At 40.8% G+C, this 18,491-nt stretch overlaps 1 protein-coding gene across 4 annotated transcripts in view; it reads right to left on the bottom strand.

Annotated features, from left to right (window-relative positions):
* LOC139480553 (tetraspanin-18-like) overlaps nucleotides 1-18,491 on the bottom strand; it is a 100,737-nt gene that overhangs the window by 29,253 nt on the left and 52,993 nt on the right. The window contains exons 1-2 of one of the 4 annotated variants that reach the window (XM_071263673.1): nucleotides 12,914-13,346; nucleotides 12,216-12,329 (exon numbers count right to left, since the gene is read on the bottom strand). The exons of 2 other annotated variants lie outside the window; for them this stretch is intronic. In XM_071263673.1, the coding sequence (XP_071119774.1) occupies nucleotides 12,216-12,287 (72 nt within the window). In that variant the 5' untranslated portion in view covers nucleotides 12,288-12,329; nucleotides 12,914-13,346. Of the gene's footprint in view, nucleotides 1-12,215; nucleotides 12,330-12,913; nucleotides 13,347-18,491 lie in introns of those variants that run through there. One more of the 4 variants, XM_071263672.1, reaches the window with a different exon arrangement.

Below are 18,491 nucleotides of genomic sequence, written 5' to 3'. Positions count from 1 at the left end.
TTCGCTGAATATTTAATAACACACCTTCATGTGACTTGTCATCGAAGGGTGTTGAATTATTTATTAGCATCTGGTATGAATTGTTTACTTTGATGAAATTTCTTGATAAACAATTGATAAATCATTAATTTTTTATTATTCCGTATCTGGCATTACTTACAGCCAGTGAAACCGTATTAGAAACTGTAAAAACCACAGGCGCCTTCACTATTTTCTAGTAATGTCACGTGACCATTGTTTGACCTGTTGTCGATAAACCTTTCCACCAACAGGTTAACCCATTAACCCCAAGGTCAAAGAAGCTGTTGAGACAATTCTGTATTGTAGGTCACTCAATCACTTTGTAACAACTGACGTTTATGTGACGTAATGTGAAATGAGACTAGTTAATTGAGGAAGCACTTGACACATGTATTGTAAGCTCGTTTACACAACCTATCGCTCCAAGCCCGACTTTGTGACAAGCCAACCGTGACATTGCCTCGGGCATGTCAAACCGACTCAAGTCCCAGGACATACACATATCCCCCAGTAATGTACTATTATCATCAGTGATACCGGCGCGAGACGCTACGGGTATATATTTATCTATGCCGTAGGCACAAAACATATAATGACTGTGAATCGTTGACAGCGACAGCTTGTCATGAGAGAGATTGAGGGTGGTACTGACAGTAAACATGACGTCTAAACTTTATGCATGAGAAAGCGCACACACATAATATATATTAGTTTAAAAGTACTTACATTTCGAATGTACAAACCAATATATTTATATTTGAAACAAATCACAACGCTAAATGTGTTCTCTCTTATGTTACAAAACAACGAAAAAGGTGTTCAGCGTTGTTTTGTTCTCTCTCTCTCTTTCTATATATATATATATATATATATATATTGTTATCTTGAAGCGCTGTTTATATATATGTGTATATGTATATGTGTATTCTTATATTACACAGCTGGGGCTACAAAAAGTTAAACTCCATATTTCAAACTTCAACGAGTATATTTTAAAACGGCGCCATGGAGTCGCTCGATGTAGATATAAAATATAACTTTTTATATGGGATACAACCATCTGTCATTCCATTATGAACAATATCCATATCTACGTTTGTATTCGTGGCCTCATGCAGACAAAATGTAGCGACTCGACTTGTTGCAGTATTAAACCCGTTTGAATTAACTTAGATGGAAGCATTAAGATTTCAGATAGGTAGGTATTGAAAGAGACATATATCAAGCCTTTCTTGTCGAGGCATGGAAGCAATTGACCTATTTTGAGATCTCTTTCGTAAAAAGTGGTGAATTGAGGTCCGTAGGGCGTTTCGACAACAAATTCCTTTCAATATGTCAGCCGCCTCCACTTCAAATACGTTCACTGAAACCAAGTCAATTGCCAACCCAAGTGACAAAATTGTGTAGTGGGCGCAGTGAATCGTGGAATTCAATAGTTCAAAACAGCGCTTCAAGATAACAAGTGGCGCTTTATATCTATTCACGGTCGATTGGGCCGTGGATCACTGTACACGTTGCCTGACTCCACCACACAACAGGAACGGTTAAACGTTCATCATTATCAGCATACATATGCATGCAGTTGTCGATCGTGATGTTAAGTCCGAACCTGCTCCTTGATTTACTTATATGTGTCGTGTTTCATTTTATACGATGACACCGAGATCATGCCCCAAAATTATAACGCCCCTATTTCTTAAGTTTCTTTTTATGAAACATACTCCCAAGGATGTTTTTCGCGTGCAGTGTATTTCATCGTTTTCAAAGTCAGATAAACGTGGTCACCACTGTCCTACCGCCTCTTAATTCAAGTCGCGGGGGTGGGGTTAGGGCGTGGCCCAAAGAGGTCACGTGAAACGTTACCGTCAAACTGATTTGAAACATACATAAAATACAAAATACCCCACCCCACAACTCTCTATCAAAAGAAGATATTTGAAAACGTATCTTATCATGGAATAAGATCGACCTTGATGTGCATTACAATTCCTTAAAAGCATAATGACGACATATTTTCGTAATATATTGACTTAATCGTTTGCAAACACACATGTTATCCAAACGATGAGGATTAACTTTCAAGAAATATATTATGCGGTTGCGTTCACTCGTATTTGACATGTACTCGCTGTGATATAGAATGGCCTCTGTGTAAACAGGTGTGAAGGTTTGAAATCACAGGTCAAACTATAGGCTGACCTACTGGAGACGCGTCACATCACAGCGGTATTGACATAGGGGTGGTCTCAAACATTTTTGTCGAATTCTACCTTTGAGCTCCCAAATACTAACACACTACACAGAAACGTGCACTGAGAGCACAGCAACATTTAACAAACTTTAAGACGCTTGAAAAGCCCTTCAATTTATTTTACCACCATAATGCATTTATCCCACACGTATTTAATATTTCAGATTTGCATACACCCCCTGACCTATGATCTAAGTAAATATATATCCTATGCCACGTGGGAGGGGCATGAAATCCGGGTAGAAGTGGGGATTACGACATACACTGTGGAAGCAGACATTTTAAACGAGATATGACCTTATGAAACAGGTTTAATTCCACTCCTCGCATATACCTATACATAGACTATGTGGGTGTACACACTAGACAGAATCTGATATGTAATATAACAAACGTCATGCACTGACGCCGACTTGAAATGTTTTTCAAATTGTACATTCTCAAATGTTGAACATACTTTTGTTGTGATCAATCTCAGGTGGAACTGAAACTTATACTGGTGTGAGTTTTCATTCAATTAGTTTTGGCTTTCTGTGAAATATTCAACACGTAAATCCACTTAATGAAATTAACGTTGACACACTCACCGCCGCCCTTACCAGAACCGTGTGAGTTGTAGATATGATTGAAAACCCATCCGTCATAAACATGATAATTGACCTTTACCGTTATTTAACTCATAAACGTCATTCGATTTAGCTTCCAGAAGAAGAAAATCAGATTAGTGCCAAAATCACAGCATCGCATAAAACGCCATAGAAACGATGAGGCCTTGAGAAGAACTTCATATAAACCTAAGCTGTCTTACCGCGGATATATAATAATACAACATTCTATGGTGCGATATGTGTCCCCGACGCGTATATTTAGCGTTTCAAACCCCCTATAGAAAACGTAAAACACAAACATGCCCTGGATGTTGAGGATCTGACGGCTGTAGTCGTCCTAATGCGCCGTATTTCCTGACGGACAAAAAAACCATTTCCCAGTCTCTATTGATTTCATATTCTTTTGAAATTCTTCTTTTTGTCCCCGGTGGTCCCATTTTTTCACTTATAGTGTCATGTTTTCTCAAATTGATTCAAGGACCGAGTACATTCATCATGTAGAGAGGCAAGCATTCTCTGAGGATTTGTTTACATTTTTATTCGTCCTCATCATCATTTTCTATTCTATGGATAATACTTCATACTTCGCCGGAGTTGTGGATTCAGCTTTCTCGTAATAAATTATTTAGTTCTTCGGAGCTGGGTTTGAATGGAAATAAGGCTTTATTCAAAACGCAGACAGTTTTGAATAAATTTAATTTTTTTTAAATAACGTTGCTATGGCGTCATTCAAAACCAATATTACCTACATTGACATGTTTACTGTATATCAATTCATAAAAACAAGAGTTATGACTGCACTTTAAGTACATTTCTGGATTTAAGAATCGGTGACAATATCACCTCGATCTGTAATTTCCACTATTTCCACACTCAATGATACTCCGGGTTTCAAAATGTGCTTATTCAGCACATAGAGGGTAAAACTCTGATTTTCCCATAAAACTACGCCATTTCTGCGACATTTCAAACCGAAAAGGCACTAAAACCGCAGGTATATTCCCAATTTTCAACTGAGCTTAGACAATGGTGAGTATTGACGGGACATGTTTACAAGGTAAACACAGAAAACCTAAACCACGCATGAAAAACGAATCCTGACTTTAACATTGGTACAAGTCAACCTCGTTTTCGCAACAGGTACGGTAAAGTCACGCGAGGTCTCGGGTTAAACGAGAGCTCGGCCTTATATCATCCGGCCAATAATTTTTGGTATTTATGAATATTGATAAAACTCTTAATGGTCCATTTTGAGCAAACATCGTTCCGGAGAAATGTTCAAGGGCTTTGTTATCACACGACGTGCTTAACAGAAAGACGAAGAACTATTCGGAAGTATTCGGATGTGTCCGGAATGAAGTTGGTCTTATTCAACACGATATTGAGGACATTACACAACCGAAAGCAACGGTAAATAATATTTTTGGAAGTCGGAACATCGCAATTATTTACATTGGGATCTTTAAGGAGTTTGTTATCTATAAATGTGATGCGTCACCCTTGAGGACAGATTAATACTCTATCAGTGACATATTTTCAGCGCTATACATTACACTTGTTAGAACTTGTCTTTTGAAAATCAAGTTATTTGGCTGTGACTTACTTATGCTGAAAATACCGTTAAATACATAACCGCAATATTAATAAATCAAACATTCGTTGACGCTCAGGTGAAGCAGCTCACTTGACATATCGGTGAGTGTTGCTTGACGTCACAGTCAATGGTCTACAGTTATATCTAACGACCTGTAAACAGTAAGTGTTTGAGTTTGGTTAATACCGCTTTGAACAGTTTTCGAGTTATGTCACGGCGTGTCAGCTGGTCTGTCTCCTAAGCCCTTCAGAATACATTACAAATGAATCCAACTGAAGTCAAGAATGATTTGGGAAGTCTAGACGTCCTCAGCTCCTGTAAGTTAGCATAGTTCTGGGCTTATTTAAAAATACAAAATATAATCTAAATAAGATTTCAATGGGACTAAATGTCAGCCGACGTGTCAGCTTAATGTGAGAGAAAAGCCCCAAGTGATGTAGGTCTCAGATCAATTTGGTGAACACCTCCAGCACGTAATTGTGCTGACAAACTCAAAAGCATAATTAGAGTGAACCGGGATTCGAACCCACGATTACGTTTTAGACACGGCTTCGTGACGCAGCTATGCACAATAAGTCTTATAAGTCTTATAATAATAACTCTAATAAATGATAATAATAATTATAATAGTTATGGGGAATACCTGTCTAAAAGGGAATGTTTAACTGCTCTTGAAATATGATAAGTTTAGGGATTGTTTTATTTCTAGTGGTAGATCATTCCACAATGAGGCTGCTGCATATTTGAATGACCTTTTGGCCATTTTAAGTCATTACAGCTTGTGTTATTGAGATGAGCATTTTGTATCTGGATAGGAGTGAATGTGTTGGTTGATAAGGATGTAATAACTCTGGGAAATAGATGCTGACTTCGTTGATGCATGTCAATGTATCCCAATTGCGTGGATCGATGCTCATGATGTCGATCACTGGATTATCTGGTCCAGACTCGATTATTTACATACCGCCGTCATATAGCTGGGATAGTGTGGCGTTAAACGAAAAGCAAACATAGTCGCCTTTTACGGCAATATGGGTTGCTGAAGACCTATTCTAACCCGGATCTTCACGCGTGCCCAACATAGACTGTCAGTTGTGTTGTATAAAACCCTATTGTTGACTAGACAACCTTGTGTGGGTGGGCCTGGACAGTGCTGAAATCACCAGACCTATTGAATTCAGTTGGCACACTAAACTGCCTTTTAACAATCACCACGCTGCAACGTGTGCATGGTGTCTACACTGCGGTCCCCCGTCCTGGATCGCGCACACTAGTAATCTCTAGAGGTTATGACATAATAATCCGACTCTACGAAAACATGTTTTAACATTCAGAGGTAATACATAGACAGTCATGAGAACAATGGTGTTTGTTCATACAGCGCCCACAATGCTGTCGATATACTGTTATGCATCGCCTGGCAGGAACTGTACTATGTTTTTAAGTCGTTATAACAGGTAGGCTGATAACTTATGATGTCACTGGTGAAATGTAGACATGACTAGACAAGGACACTGTTATAACAAGCACCTAGGTAGAGATTGTATTGATGTTGATTTGGTGAGTATGCTTTCACCCTGCATATAGCTCAATTCTAGCAATATCACGTCGGGGGACCCCAGAAATAGGCTTCACGCGATGCACCCATGTGGGGAATCGAACCCTGGCAGTGTAGTTACGGGCGAACGCTTTTACCACTTGACTAACGCAAAGTTCCTTATGTTGAGTGATAACGGGAGTAGATCATTGATCATTTAACGGGACAGCAGGATTAGATATTTGAGCATTTCTCGGAATGTCAGGATTAGATATTTGAGCATTTCTCGGAATGTCAGGATTAGATATTTGAGCATTACTGGGAACGGCAGGATTAGATAATTGAGCATTACTGGGAATGGCAGGATTAGACAATTGAGCATTACTGGGAATTGCACGTACAGACGAAATAGAAGTAACTATAAATGTATGGGGCGAATACTGGTCGGCGCGACCACGTGGCGAGGCGACGCGGGCAGTACGAACACGTCGCGGGGCGAATACGGGGCGTGGAGAGGTGACCTACCCTAATCATTAATCATGCCAAATATGTCATCAGATGATCGATGTCATGACATTACATAACCATGAGCGGACAGCTCCGAAACGCGGCCAGAGCCATCGGTGTCAGCACAACTACTTTCTTATGAAAATACATCCGTTCCTGGTACGAATTCCAATAGTAGTCCGTACCGCTGCAAGGATCAAGCCTGTATTCTCATAACCTTCACGCAAAGCACACAGATAGAGGTTGAAGGTTACGCCTGGCAAATATAGGTGCATCTTTTAAATTTAAACCACAGCTCCTGACATAAGGTCCATGACATTTGGTGAAGACATTTTCCCGCCTCAAAACCGGGTGCTGCGAAACACAATGCACAGCGAGAAATCTATGACCCCGTGACCTGATGAGACAATCGGAGGGTGGTACGATTATGCTTATATCTCTCGCAGCAATGGACAGCGGCCATTAACGACATAAAATGATTCCCTAAGTCATGAGTGACAGCGTCAGACTCACCTCCGCCAAACGACCAAAGCCGAATCGCGATGATCTTTGACCTCTCCGTCTGCCGCCATATCAGACAACCGGCACTCAATACATCCAAATCAATATATATCATTTATAGCTTTTGAATCACAAGACTTGTAAAACGCCAAACACAATGAGGAATCAAGGGCAGAAGTTGCTGCTAATTCGGATTCTGGAGTTAGGTCATGTGACTAATTTGGCTCGCAGTCTCTTTCTTAAGAGGTGTTCATTTCAGAGGGTTTTTTGCACTGAAGACATCGTCAGTCATCGAACAGTAGAAGCTCCCGAGGCAGCGTTTTCAAAATGTGCTTTAATTATGCCTTACAACGCACTCTCAACTAACGTCAGGCAGCCGAGGAAAAGAAGCTAAATTATAGAAAATGAGCCTTCTCGAACCAGATTGCAGCATTTCTGGAACACGATGGCAAACTGGTTCCTTGTAGCTGCGAACAGATTCTTTGCGCTAACACGGCTTACTGTATTTGTAGACAGGATCCCAGCTGGGCCTGAGGCTGGGGTTGGGAGCAGATCACATGTCGTATCAATTAGCCAAACAGAGTGGTGTATAGCCACCATTTGCATGTTACCAAAGACTCTCACTAATCAAAAGCGCGGGTCGATGGCAAGACGCAAAAGATGAATGGTCACAAAAGATGCAGAGGCAGGATAATTATAGTCAGTGAGAAATAAATCATGATGGATTAGAGGATAATGGTCGGGCCTGGCCCTGATTCCCTGCAGATAGGCCCTCCCAGAGGAACTGCCATATACACCAAAAGATTTATTCTCGACTATCATATGTGCTGCTTACCAGCCAGAGCTCTGTTCCAGTTCCTGGTTCTGGAAGCTAGTCCTGTATCCTGTTATCCTCAAACATTGAGATACTGGTAATCACGCTTCTGATTTGACTTTTAAATTTATTCATGTAATCGCAAATTGACTGAAATCGTGCGGATGAATACGTCATATTCAATACTATCTCGAAACTGCAACTCAATATGATGTTTTAAGGAGGATTTTGAGAAGGATTTATCATCTGAAGATGATCAGAAAGGATAATACCTCTTTCGGGCGGGTCCAGCTTAACTTTTGAGGCCAATATCTAATTACGTGAGGGTCATTGGTGAACATTTATTTGTCAAATATCAACTATTTTAGATTCAGATATTAGAATGGAACACTAATACGTGTTTGCACTCCAATGGTGGGTACTAAATGAGTAGCTACCCTTTCCCCTGTGAGTAGGACATTGCGACTGTAAATGAAGCATTCCTATGGATAAGCCAAACTCAGACAGGCTTTAAGCGCATTACTATCACGGCAATCAGGACAAGGGCGACTTTGCCCGACCCCCGCAGGGAAAGGCTTTATCGAACCCACGATTCATTTACTTCTAACTTGGTCAACAATTTCCCATAGATACAATGTTGCAGTTACACTATAGGGAGAAAACGTGGTCATACGTGCAAGATAACATGTACGGTAGCTCATTTGGAGTTTTAACTGTCTTTATTCATTTTGACCCGAGAGCGTGTGGTGACAGAGTACGCATTAAACCTGACCTCAGACTTGCAATACAGTGCAGTGCGTCTGGTTAGGGAGTATAAATGTGAGAGCTTGTCAGTCAAATAAGTGTTTGTAATATTTTGTTTTGAATAAGGTTATGAGTTCATGATGTGAAAGTGTGCACATTTACAAGGTTTGGACAAAATGATACGTCGTACTATTTAGATACCGGTTGTGTGGTTCTGTAGTATTATGATGGAGGGTGGTTCTGTGGTATTAGGATGGAGGGTGGTTCTGTAGTATTAGGATGGAGGGTGGTTCTGTGGTATTAGGATGGAGGGTGGTTCTGTGGTATTAGGATGGAGTGTGGTTCTGCGGTATTAGGATGGAGGGTGGTTCTGTGGTATTATGATGGAGGGTGGTTCTGTGATATTAGGATGGAGGGTGGATCCTTGGTATTATGATGGAGGGTGGTTCTGTAGTATTAGGATGGAGGGTGGTTCTGTGGTATTAGGATGGAGTGTGGTTCTGCGGTATTAGGATGGAGTGTGGTTCCGTGGTATTATGATGGAGGGTAGTTCCGTGGTATTATGATGGAGGGTAGTTCCGTGGTATGATGATGGAGGGTGGTTCCGTGGTATGATGATGGTGAGTGGCTCCGTGGTATTATGATGGTGAGTGGTTCCGTGGTATTGGTATTATGATGGAGGGTAGTTCCGTGGTATTATGATGGAGGGTAGTTCCGTGGTATTATGATGGAGGGTAGTTCCGTGGTATGATGATGGAGGGTGGGTCCTTGGTATTATGATGGTGAGTGGCTCTGTGGTATTATGATGGAGGGTAGTTCCGTGGTATTATGATGGAGGGTAGTTCCGTGGTATTATGATGGTGAGTGGCTCCGTGGTAGTGGTATTATGATGGAGGGTGGTTTCACGGTGTTATGATGGTGGGTGGTCTTCGGCGTGACGAGCGAACGCTTTGACCACTAGGCTACCCGACCGTCCCTTTACTTTGAATAATTGCCAACATAGAATTGTATAGAAATATCACAGATTATGCATAAACTAAACCAAACATCGTCAAGAAAACATGTTCTGAAAAGATCCGGACGATGGGATAACCCAGTGGTTAAAGCGTTCTCTCGTCCCACAGAAAACCCGGGTTCAACTTCCTAAATGGGTAAAATGTGTGAAGCCTATTTCAGATGTCCCCCGCCATGATTTAGCAGGAATATAGCTAAAAGCGGAGTAAAACCATACTCATGCACTCTAAAGAGATCCAATATGCAATGATTTCAATACATGTCCATCTATAATGACTGACTAATGTGTGTTGTACCTTCTTATTGCGAACGTACGCCCCAAACCTGCGAACGTTACGATAAGACATAGAAAGATAAAACGCTAAATGTGTGTCCAAAGGTCTTGTAAGGTTCCGGGTAGATAAATCCGGAATACACACCCTTACACCCGACTAAAGATCGGTAGTTATAATATGTAATCTAGTTGACTGGTGTCATCATACCCATATTGATAGTTCATGTTATCAACCACTAGTTTCGATTTTCTTTAGGTCACCGTGAGCTATTACCCATTTCAACAAAAAGCAACATTCACTTCCATAGACTAGGAAGCAAGTTGTGTCCAACACACAGGGAAACAATGCAGCAAGCATGACACAACCTATATTGAATATTGAAAACATAAAAAAGATATCATTGAATCACAGCGGCTGTTACCGAAACTAAAACCTGTTTATACATCTGAAAGGTGGCGTGCATATATCCATACCGACAGATCATTACGCCACAGCATACAGATACAAATATATCCAGCTTATTACCATAACCGCACTTGAAACAGCTGCATCACAGCCAATAAGTCTTTGTCTAATTGCACAATTAGGGCGCAATTGCAACATAACGGTAAATTCTCTTGCCTGTGACATTAGTATATCTATCATAGGTTATCTACTTTCACGGTTATGTAATTTCACATGAAACTGTGTCGGCCGAACACAAATTACATAAAGTCACGACACGTTACAACATTACGTCAACGTAGACACGAGGTTTTAAACTCAAGCATTCCTTCTTGCAGCATATAACATAACAAGATGGTCGGTGACCTATTAACAACAAAACTGCAACCTTATGTAGAACGGGATACCAGTGCTGTGACAGAAAGGCGTAAATGGCTAGATATTGCTACAAACATTATTCAACATTCACTGCTGTGATGTATCTGATAGACAAAACATATCATTACGTATTCAGTTCGTATTTTACCCGTGCCACGTCTTGTTATAAACATGAACTGCCTTGGTTAAAGGACTCACACAACAAGCTCAAGTATGCATTAATGTCCTCATCAATCACGCAAATGAGATGAAGCATCACCAGTATGGTTTCTGGCGATGCTGAAAATGTCTGGTATGTTTTCTTAATGCTAATCAAGTGCAGATCGGTTATATATATATTTTCATGTGCAGTAATCTTAGTACATATAAATTACATACAGAAAACAGAAATAGGCTTGTCTTGTTTTTTATCAGTTTGGTGAATGGGGACCGACCTGCGGTGGCAGGGTGAACACTTTCACTATTGTTCCACGTTGATATTACTTCACAGATACCTGTACAAGCTTTGATTCAAAGATACAATTGATTTATCAGAATTATTTTATCCACAACACATTACTTTCAGAACACACCCAATGTCAAATGAACGGTCTATATTTTGGGGACACATTTGGTTCCAGCATAATGAACATAAGCTTTCATTTATTGTACCATATTTGAAACCAAAACCAGTCTAAACTTTCGCCGTGAGCGAGCACTTTCACCACTGTAGGGTGCGGAGATATATAACCGGATTCAGTACATACCCACACTCGTACGTACGCGTCATAGGCCAATAATTACATCGACACCAGATACGTGCTTATCATCTTGGGTATCAAAACATGTTTCTTGAGATTAACAGTTAACGTGTCACCAACACGGATATCCGTCAAGGGTTGCACAGTAACGGAAACATCACGACATGGTAACTACAGTTACATCAGCATTTACGAGACAGGTGCAGGGCCCTTGCTTAACAAGGCTTCGCCCTGATCAAGCGGCATCGAAATTCGTCTGACATATTAACCTGCTACTGACTTGAATATTAGCCGGGAAATCTGATCGAAATAATACTGCTTGTGATAATGTATTTTCTCGAGTATATAATAGTTTCTGTCTAAATCTATCTGTGCCATATTTTTATTTCAAATTGTAAAAATGTAACAGCATAGCTTGGGGATAATTATATAAGAGAGGATCTGTCTAGTGTCGTGTGACAGTTGCTTCTCTAACACTATTAATTGTTTACATGCATGGTCAAGACGTCATATACAACAGTCTAATCGAAGACTGGTTATAGTGGCGGCCGATAAAGGACATATATTCACATATGGATGTGACATAACACACATACAACGACCCCGTGTGTCAAAACCCCCTCCGCGCGCAATCATAAACACATACTGCAAAGCAACAACGATATCTGTACAGTCAAATGCATTGACATGATAACAGCGGTGACGCTCGGTAGATCAGAGCCCCCGATTACAAACAGGTCGCAAGATAAGACGACCGCTAAATATACTCCATTCTCATAGTACGTACCTTTTTCCCAGTGGGACCTAATAGTGACGCTCGGCTCTTCGGATCAACATCCACGCCGGTTTTTTTCGTCATTTTTCTTTCGATGTTTTAACTTCAATTCTTCCTTCCTAGTCCCTGTGTGACAAGATGGTGTGATACACTCCTCAGAATTCACAACAATAAAAATTTCCTAACACACAATATGTATTTCAAAACCCGGTGCTTGACGACAAGGCGTTAGCATGGGAAATATGCTGAGCGCCCTTTCATTGAAAACTTTCCATCCGGAAACCCATTAAAATATAGGTTGAAGCGGGAAATGCTAGACTCGCCTTCGCTGGAAGGGGTAATGTGTACACAAGCTTGACCACGGGTCACTGAGATAGCAAGATGTCCTCTCGTCACCACAAGCTGCTAGGCAGACGGCCTCCCCTTGTCGCCATTTTGTTTTACCTGGTCAGGTGATTGACACGAAATAGAGTTGTGCCAGTTTCAGTCAACTCGGCCCGGGTTGAGCAATACGAATGTTAGTCGATACAACTATTATGTATGGACAATAACAACAAATTGAGGATTATTCTTTAACTACCTCCATTCATATACAGAAAATAGTTCGGGCAGATCAATAATCCCCATACACGGGGCGCGATCCTCCAGGTAAACATGAAACTGACAGGTAAAATGGAGAATTACTTTCACAATATGAAAGCCGAACTTACCGTGAATTTCCTCCACGGGTGACCTACATTCCACCAAAACAGAGCGTCACGTAAGCAATGTATTCCGTCACGTGCGAGGCGATATCCAACGCCACAACTCCATACACCTGAAGTTATCTGTCAGACCAAGCGGACTATATTGTATCGCGGAGGGAGACGCTTGTTGATGTCAAGCCAGCGTGGGACTACGTTTGTCAACTGGAGTCTGTGCATTCACCCGCTAGATCTGGTAGTGAATATACGTCCTGGTATTCACGACCCCTCGAGGCATGGCAAACCGTGGCCCAAGAAATGAGGGTTGAATCTCGAGAATTAAAGGGTCGAAACTGGCGAAGAGTGAGAGCTAGTGATCAATACAGCCCAGTAAACTAGAAGGAGGATTGCTGCGAGTCCACAATAGGTAATTAAACATGTGTGGTTCTCACGCATGTCAATTCACAAAGTCCGTGATGAGGGCCCAGATAGAAGAAGGAAAAGTCTTTATCAATACATATCTACCAGAAATCGACATCTCAAAAGCAAAATGTTGATTTTTGTCATCGAAAACTAACTCCCTCAGCCGTGCAAGGCGCCTTACATGCGGCTGAAGTGATGCCAGAATCATTTAGCCACTCCAGTACAGCATCGCTACTACAGTCGATGTCCGCAAATAACAGAAATTGATATCACACCTCTGATTTTGAATTGATCACGACAATACCGCACAATGCGATGGGAATTAATCCATTACCAAACGGTTGTGATGGCTGAAAAATATGCTTTCTGTCAGTCCAGGGACATTTTCCCAATATCTTGTGTAGAGGGGTGAGAAAACAATTCGTTCTCCTCCAAGCGCAATGTTCAACATGAAAGAGAACGACGTTCCTGTTCAAAGTCCAGCGGCACCCAGTGCCCGCTAACGTGATAATGCTGGGTGCATTAATTATCTCGTAACAGCACGTCAATAAAATTGCCTCAATAAGAAACACGTGCGCTACGTGTCGGTAGAATACCTGCACATGCGCGCAGATGACTGACCTCATCGCTGGCAGCGTTAATGAAGGATGGGATGAGGATATGGAAACAAACTTCGGCATTCACCCCAGATAGTGAACTACCCGCAGTCTTAAACTAGCGGGCATCTGTAGTCCATCTGCTATAGACACCACACAGACAACCGACATACTAACAACAGACACCAACGTGAAAGCCCAGACGAAAGAATGAAATCTCTAATTACCGGGGAAAGTCGTGCAACATTCCCATCACCCCCTGCACTTTCCTTGCATAAAACCATACTGCTTAATCCCGGCATTTCTGCTTATTAACAACGATGCAATTAGTTCCATAAATACTTTTTCAATTATATATTTATGCGTGGATGAACGAAATATGAACTTAACGAACGCGATAACAGGGGATCCGTAAATCATTGGTAAACGGGGAATAAACCTGCTCTTACGTAATTGTATATATTTAGAGCCGTAGTAAGGTTTGAATCCGGGAAAATTACGAAATGTGTTTAATTATATATGTTTAGATGATGTCCAAATATAAATGATAATTCTCCCATAGCCTATTCTATTCATAACCTTATCCGCTAAGTGGGTAAGCAATGATGGAGAGATAATTTGTAATAATCACTACTGGTATGGTCTGAACAGAATTGAACTAAACCTTCATATATACACTCATTATCACTGGATATGTCGTCAGCATCTTCCAGTTATATCTTACATGTAAAGATATATTTTTAATCATTTAAAATTTTTAGTCTCTCATAATTCCATGAGAGATTGCTCAATATGTATATTTTATCATGCTCCGTTTGTGAGTGAGTATGGATTTACGCCGCTTGCAGCAATATGTTAGGAACAGGAAAGTGATTATTGCAAATTACAGTCATATCTTGAATGGGGGGCGGGGGGCGTGTGGTCAGCAATATTAAAGGTTCAAGGCGACCTCTCACCGAGTGTAAATACATAGTACACTGTGGGTAGTCGCCTGCCTGCCAATTTCCCTGTCAAATTGACTATAACAAAGAGACATGTATGTGTTGTCGTAAGTTAATCCCGTAAATATACACACCTAAAACGACAAGACACTTCAAAGGGCACCGCGATTCGCTTTGCTGCGAATACCGGGAACTAAAAAGTCGCGTCCATGCGAAGACACAATATTAAATAATACCACAGACAGTGTAGTCAGCAATATTAAATAACACCACAGACAGTGTAGTCATCAATATTAAAGCTACATCACGGAGACTGCAGTCAGCAATACATGATACCACAGAGAGTGTAGTCAGCAATACATGATACCACAGACATGATACATCACGGAGACTGCAGTCAGCAATATTACAGTTATATCTGTGGGGCCTGTAGTCAGCAATAATGCATAATACCACAGAGAGTGTAGTCAGCAACATTAAACCTACATCACGGAGTCTGCAGTCAGCAATATTACAGTTATATCTGTGGGGCCTGTAGTCAGCAATAATGCATAATACCACAGACAGTGTACTCAGCAACATTAAACCTACATCGCGGAGACTGCAGTCAGCAATATTACAATTATATATGTGGGGCCTGTAGTCAGCAATAATACATGATACCACAGACAGCTTAGTCAGCAACATTAAACCTATATCACGGAGACTGCAGTCAGCAATAACCCAGCTATATCACGAGAACTGGTCTCAGCAAAATTACATCAATATCAAGACAATATCCCGGCGAATGTAAAGGATCGAATCTAAAAAAAAGCAGTGGTTGATACTTCGAGCATCTATCCTCATCTAATCGATGTCACAACCAATTACCGGAATGATAGTGGCGAAAGTTTTGTCTCCGCCAATCTGTGACGTCAGTTCAGAGGCCACGTCAGTTAAAGTGAGTTATATGCAAAACTATTGCACGTGTCTACCTATCTAAACGAATATCCGTACTCGCAGCGTACGTCAAATTATATGCACATCCTCATTAGCACATGTATAACCTGTATTCCAAGATTTGTTTCCTCGTATAGGCAGCGTTACGGAACTACCTCATGCTCTAGAGTCAGGAGATTCCACAATTTAAGTCCTTTAGATCTTTTCCAAATAACCAACACAAAGTTGTCTAATTGGATCCTAAAAAACCTTAATGGCTTAATGGAGATTTCAAGTTTCAAAACCTTTTTGACAAACGTGGCTGGTTTTGATCAAGAAATCTACGAAATGTTTCAAATGTATTTAAAAACAACATACGTTAATGAGACCCACTCGAACATTTCCTTAATAATGCCTTCGGAGGTAACAACCCGGACGCGAACAGGTATTATAGTCCTAAGATACGACTAGATCACTTACTCAGAAGATGCCGAGCTGTCCATATATTTTATAACAAAACGCTTACAACATGATTAGAAATGGTCTCAAAATATGATAATAAACATGTTCTAAGTAAACGTCTATTCGAGTTGGCACGATGAAGGCAAGGTACCCCTAAACGTACGTACGTACGATAGCAGACGTCGAACTACATGCATCTCGACATACATTAATAATGTCAACTTGCATCAAAACCTGTAGTAACTGATTATCAAGCGTGAGTTCAACTTGCATCTAAACCTGTAGTAACTGCTTATCAAGTGTGAGTTCAACTTGGATCTAAACCTGCGGCAACTTATTATCAAGTGTGAGTTCAACTTGGATCTAAACATGTAGCAACCTATTATCAAGTGTGAGTTCAACTTGGATCCTAGAGAAAGTTCAGCTTGGATCTAAACCTGCGGCAACTTATTATCAAGTGTGAGTTCAACTTGGATCTAAACATGTAGCAACCTATTATCAAGTGTGAGTTCAACTTGGATCCTAGAGAAAGTTCAGCTTGGATCTAAACCTGCGGCAACTTATTATCAAGTGTGAGTTCAACTTGGGTCTAAACATGTAGCAACCTATTGTCAAATGTGAGTTCAACTTGGATCTAAACCTGCAGCAACTTATTATCAAGTGTGAGTTCAACTTGGAACTAAACATGTAGCAACCTATTGTCAAGTGTGAGTTCAGCTTGCATCTAAACCTGCAGTAACTTATCATCAAGTGTGAGTTCAGCTTTGATCTAAACCTGCAGCAACGTATTATCAAATGTAAGTTCAACTTGGATCAAAGAGTAAGTTCAGCTTTGATCTAAACCTGCAGCAACTTATTATCAAGTGTGATTTCTGCTTGGATCTAAACATGTAGCAACCTATTATCAAGTGTACGATAAACTTGGATCTAAACATGAAGTAACTGATTACAGAAACTGCATTTATATACCAACGGATGTACCTCCTACTTACAAAGAAATATTGACCAATGGACTGGACATGAAGCAGAATGACTGACCTCACACGAACAAAAGCGGACTTCCAGCCATGTCCGAGATACCGGTGAAGGAGATTGGCCGATCATATCCGACTGTGTGCGATAGTGGACGTGACGAACACTCACGAGAGATTCATTACCACGATCTATAGCTGGACATCTGTGATGACTGGACAAAGCAGAACGATGACCTGGACGTCACTGTGACGCGGCGAGCAACACCATTTCACTAACTAGATGTATGACAGAGTAATATTTGATTGGGACTTTCCATATAACTCTCTCACCCACGATCTCTGGTCAGTGAAGACAACACAAGAACCTAAGAAATATGTTTTTTTGTTTTGTTTGTTTGTTGTTTAACGCCGCACTCATATTCCAGCTTAATGACGGCGGTCTGATAATAATCGAGTCTGGACCAGACAATGAAGTACAAATAGGTGTATCTTCATTTCTTGTTTGTTTGTTTGTTTAACGCAGCACTCAGCAATATTCAAACTGTATGACGTCGGTCTGTAAATAATCGAATCTGGACTAGACAGTCCAGTGATTGATATCATGAGCATCGATATATGCAAATGGGATACGATGACATACATCAACCTTACCACCCAATCCTTTAATCGCCTCTTACGACATGCATGGGTTGCTGAAGACTTACTCTAACCAGGACCTCCAAGCTCGTCTTTATGCCAAACCGATACACTCTTGTGTGGTAATGTAAAGGCGGATGACCGTTTGATCTGCACCTTTTCCCTGTGTAGAGTTGCGTCCCTTGGCTTCCAGGATGTTGTGCCCCGACTATGATTCTTGGTCTGCCAGCTCCCACCCACGTGGGTTTGTTCAAATGAAAATGAATTATTACTATCTAATTGTCAAATTATGTTATTGAGTTTCATTTCACTGAGACTATATGCTCTCGAAGGTACATTTCACTTAAATGTCTCCAGGACATAACCCATGTCTTAAATTCACAGCCCTAGGACGGCGTGAATTGAATCTGTGTGTCTGTCCACCAGACCGTCACGCCACACACTGATGGTATACATATATACATCAGCAAACAAAAGGATTGTGAATAGTAATGAGGTATTCGGGGTATTTTATTGGCGTTTTCTCCATGAGTGTTCGCGCTGAAATCTAAAGTGTTTGTGTTAACTCACTATTCATGCAGTTATGCTAAAGTATTGGGTGAGTCTCTCTCATGTGCATTTAGATGGGTAGGAAGCTCGTCTTTGTGGAATATGT

Source organism: Haliotis cracherodii, unplaced genomic scaffold (assembly GCF_022045235.1).
Source record: "Haliotis cracherodii isolate W230 unplaced genomic scaffold, xgHalCrac1.p SCAF_4, whole genome shotgun sequence".
Taxonomy (NCBI): Eukaryota; Metazoa; Mollusca; class Gastropoda; order Lepetellida; family Haliotidae; genus Haliotis; species Haliotis cracherodii.
This window is presented reverse-complemented; position numbering and strand designations above follow the sequence as displayed.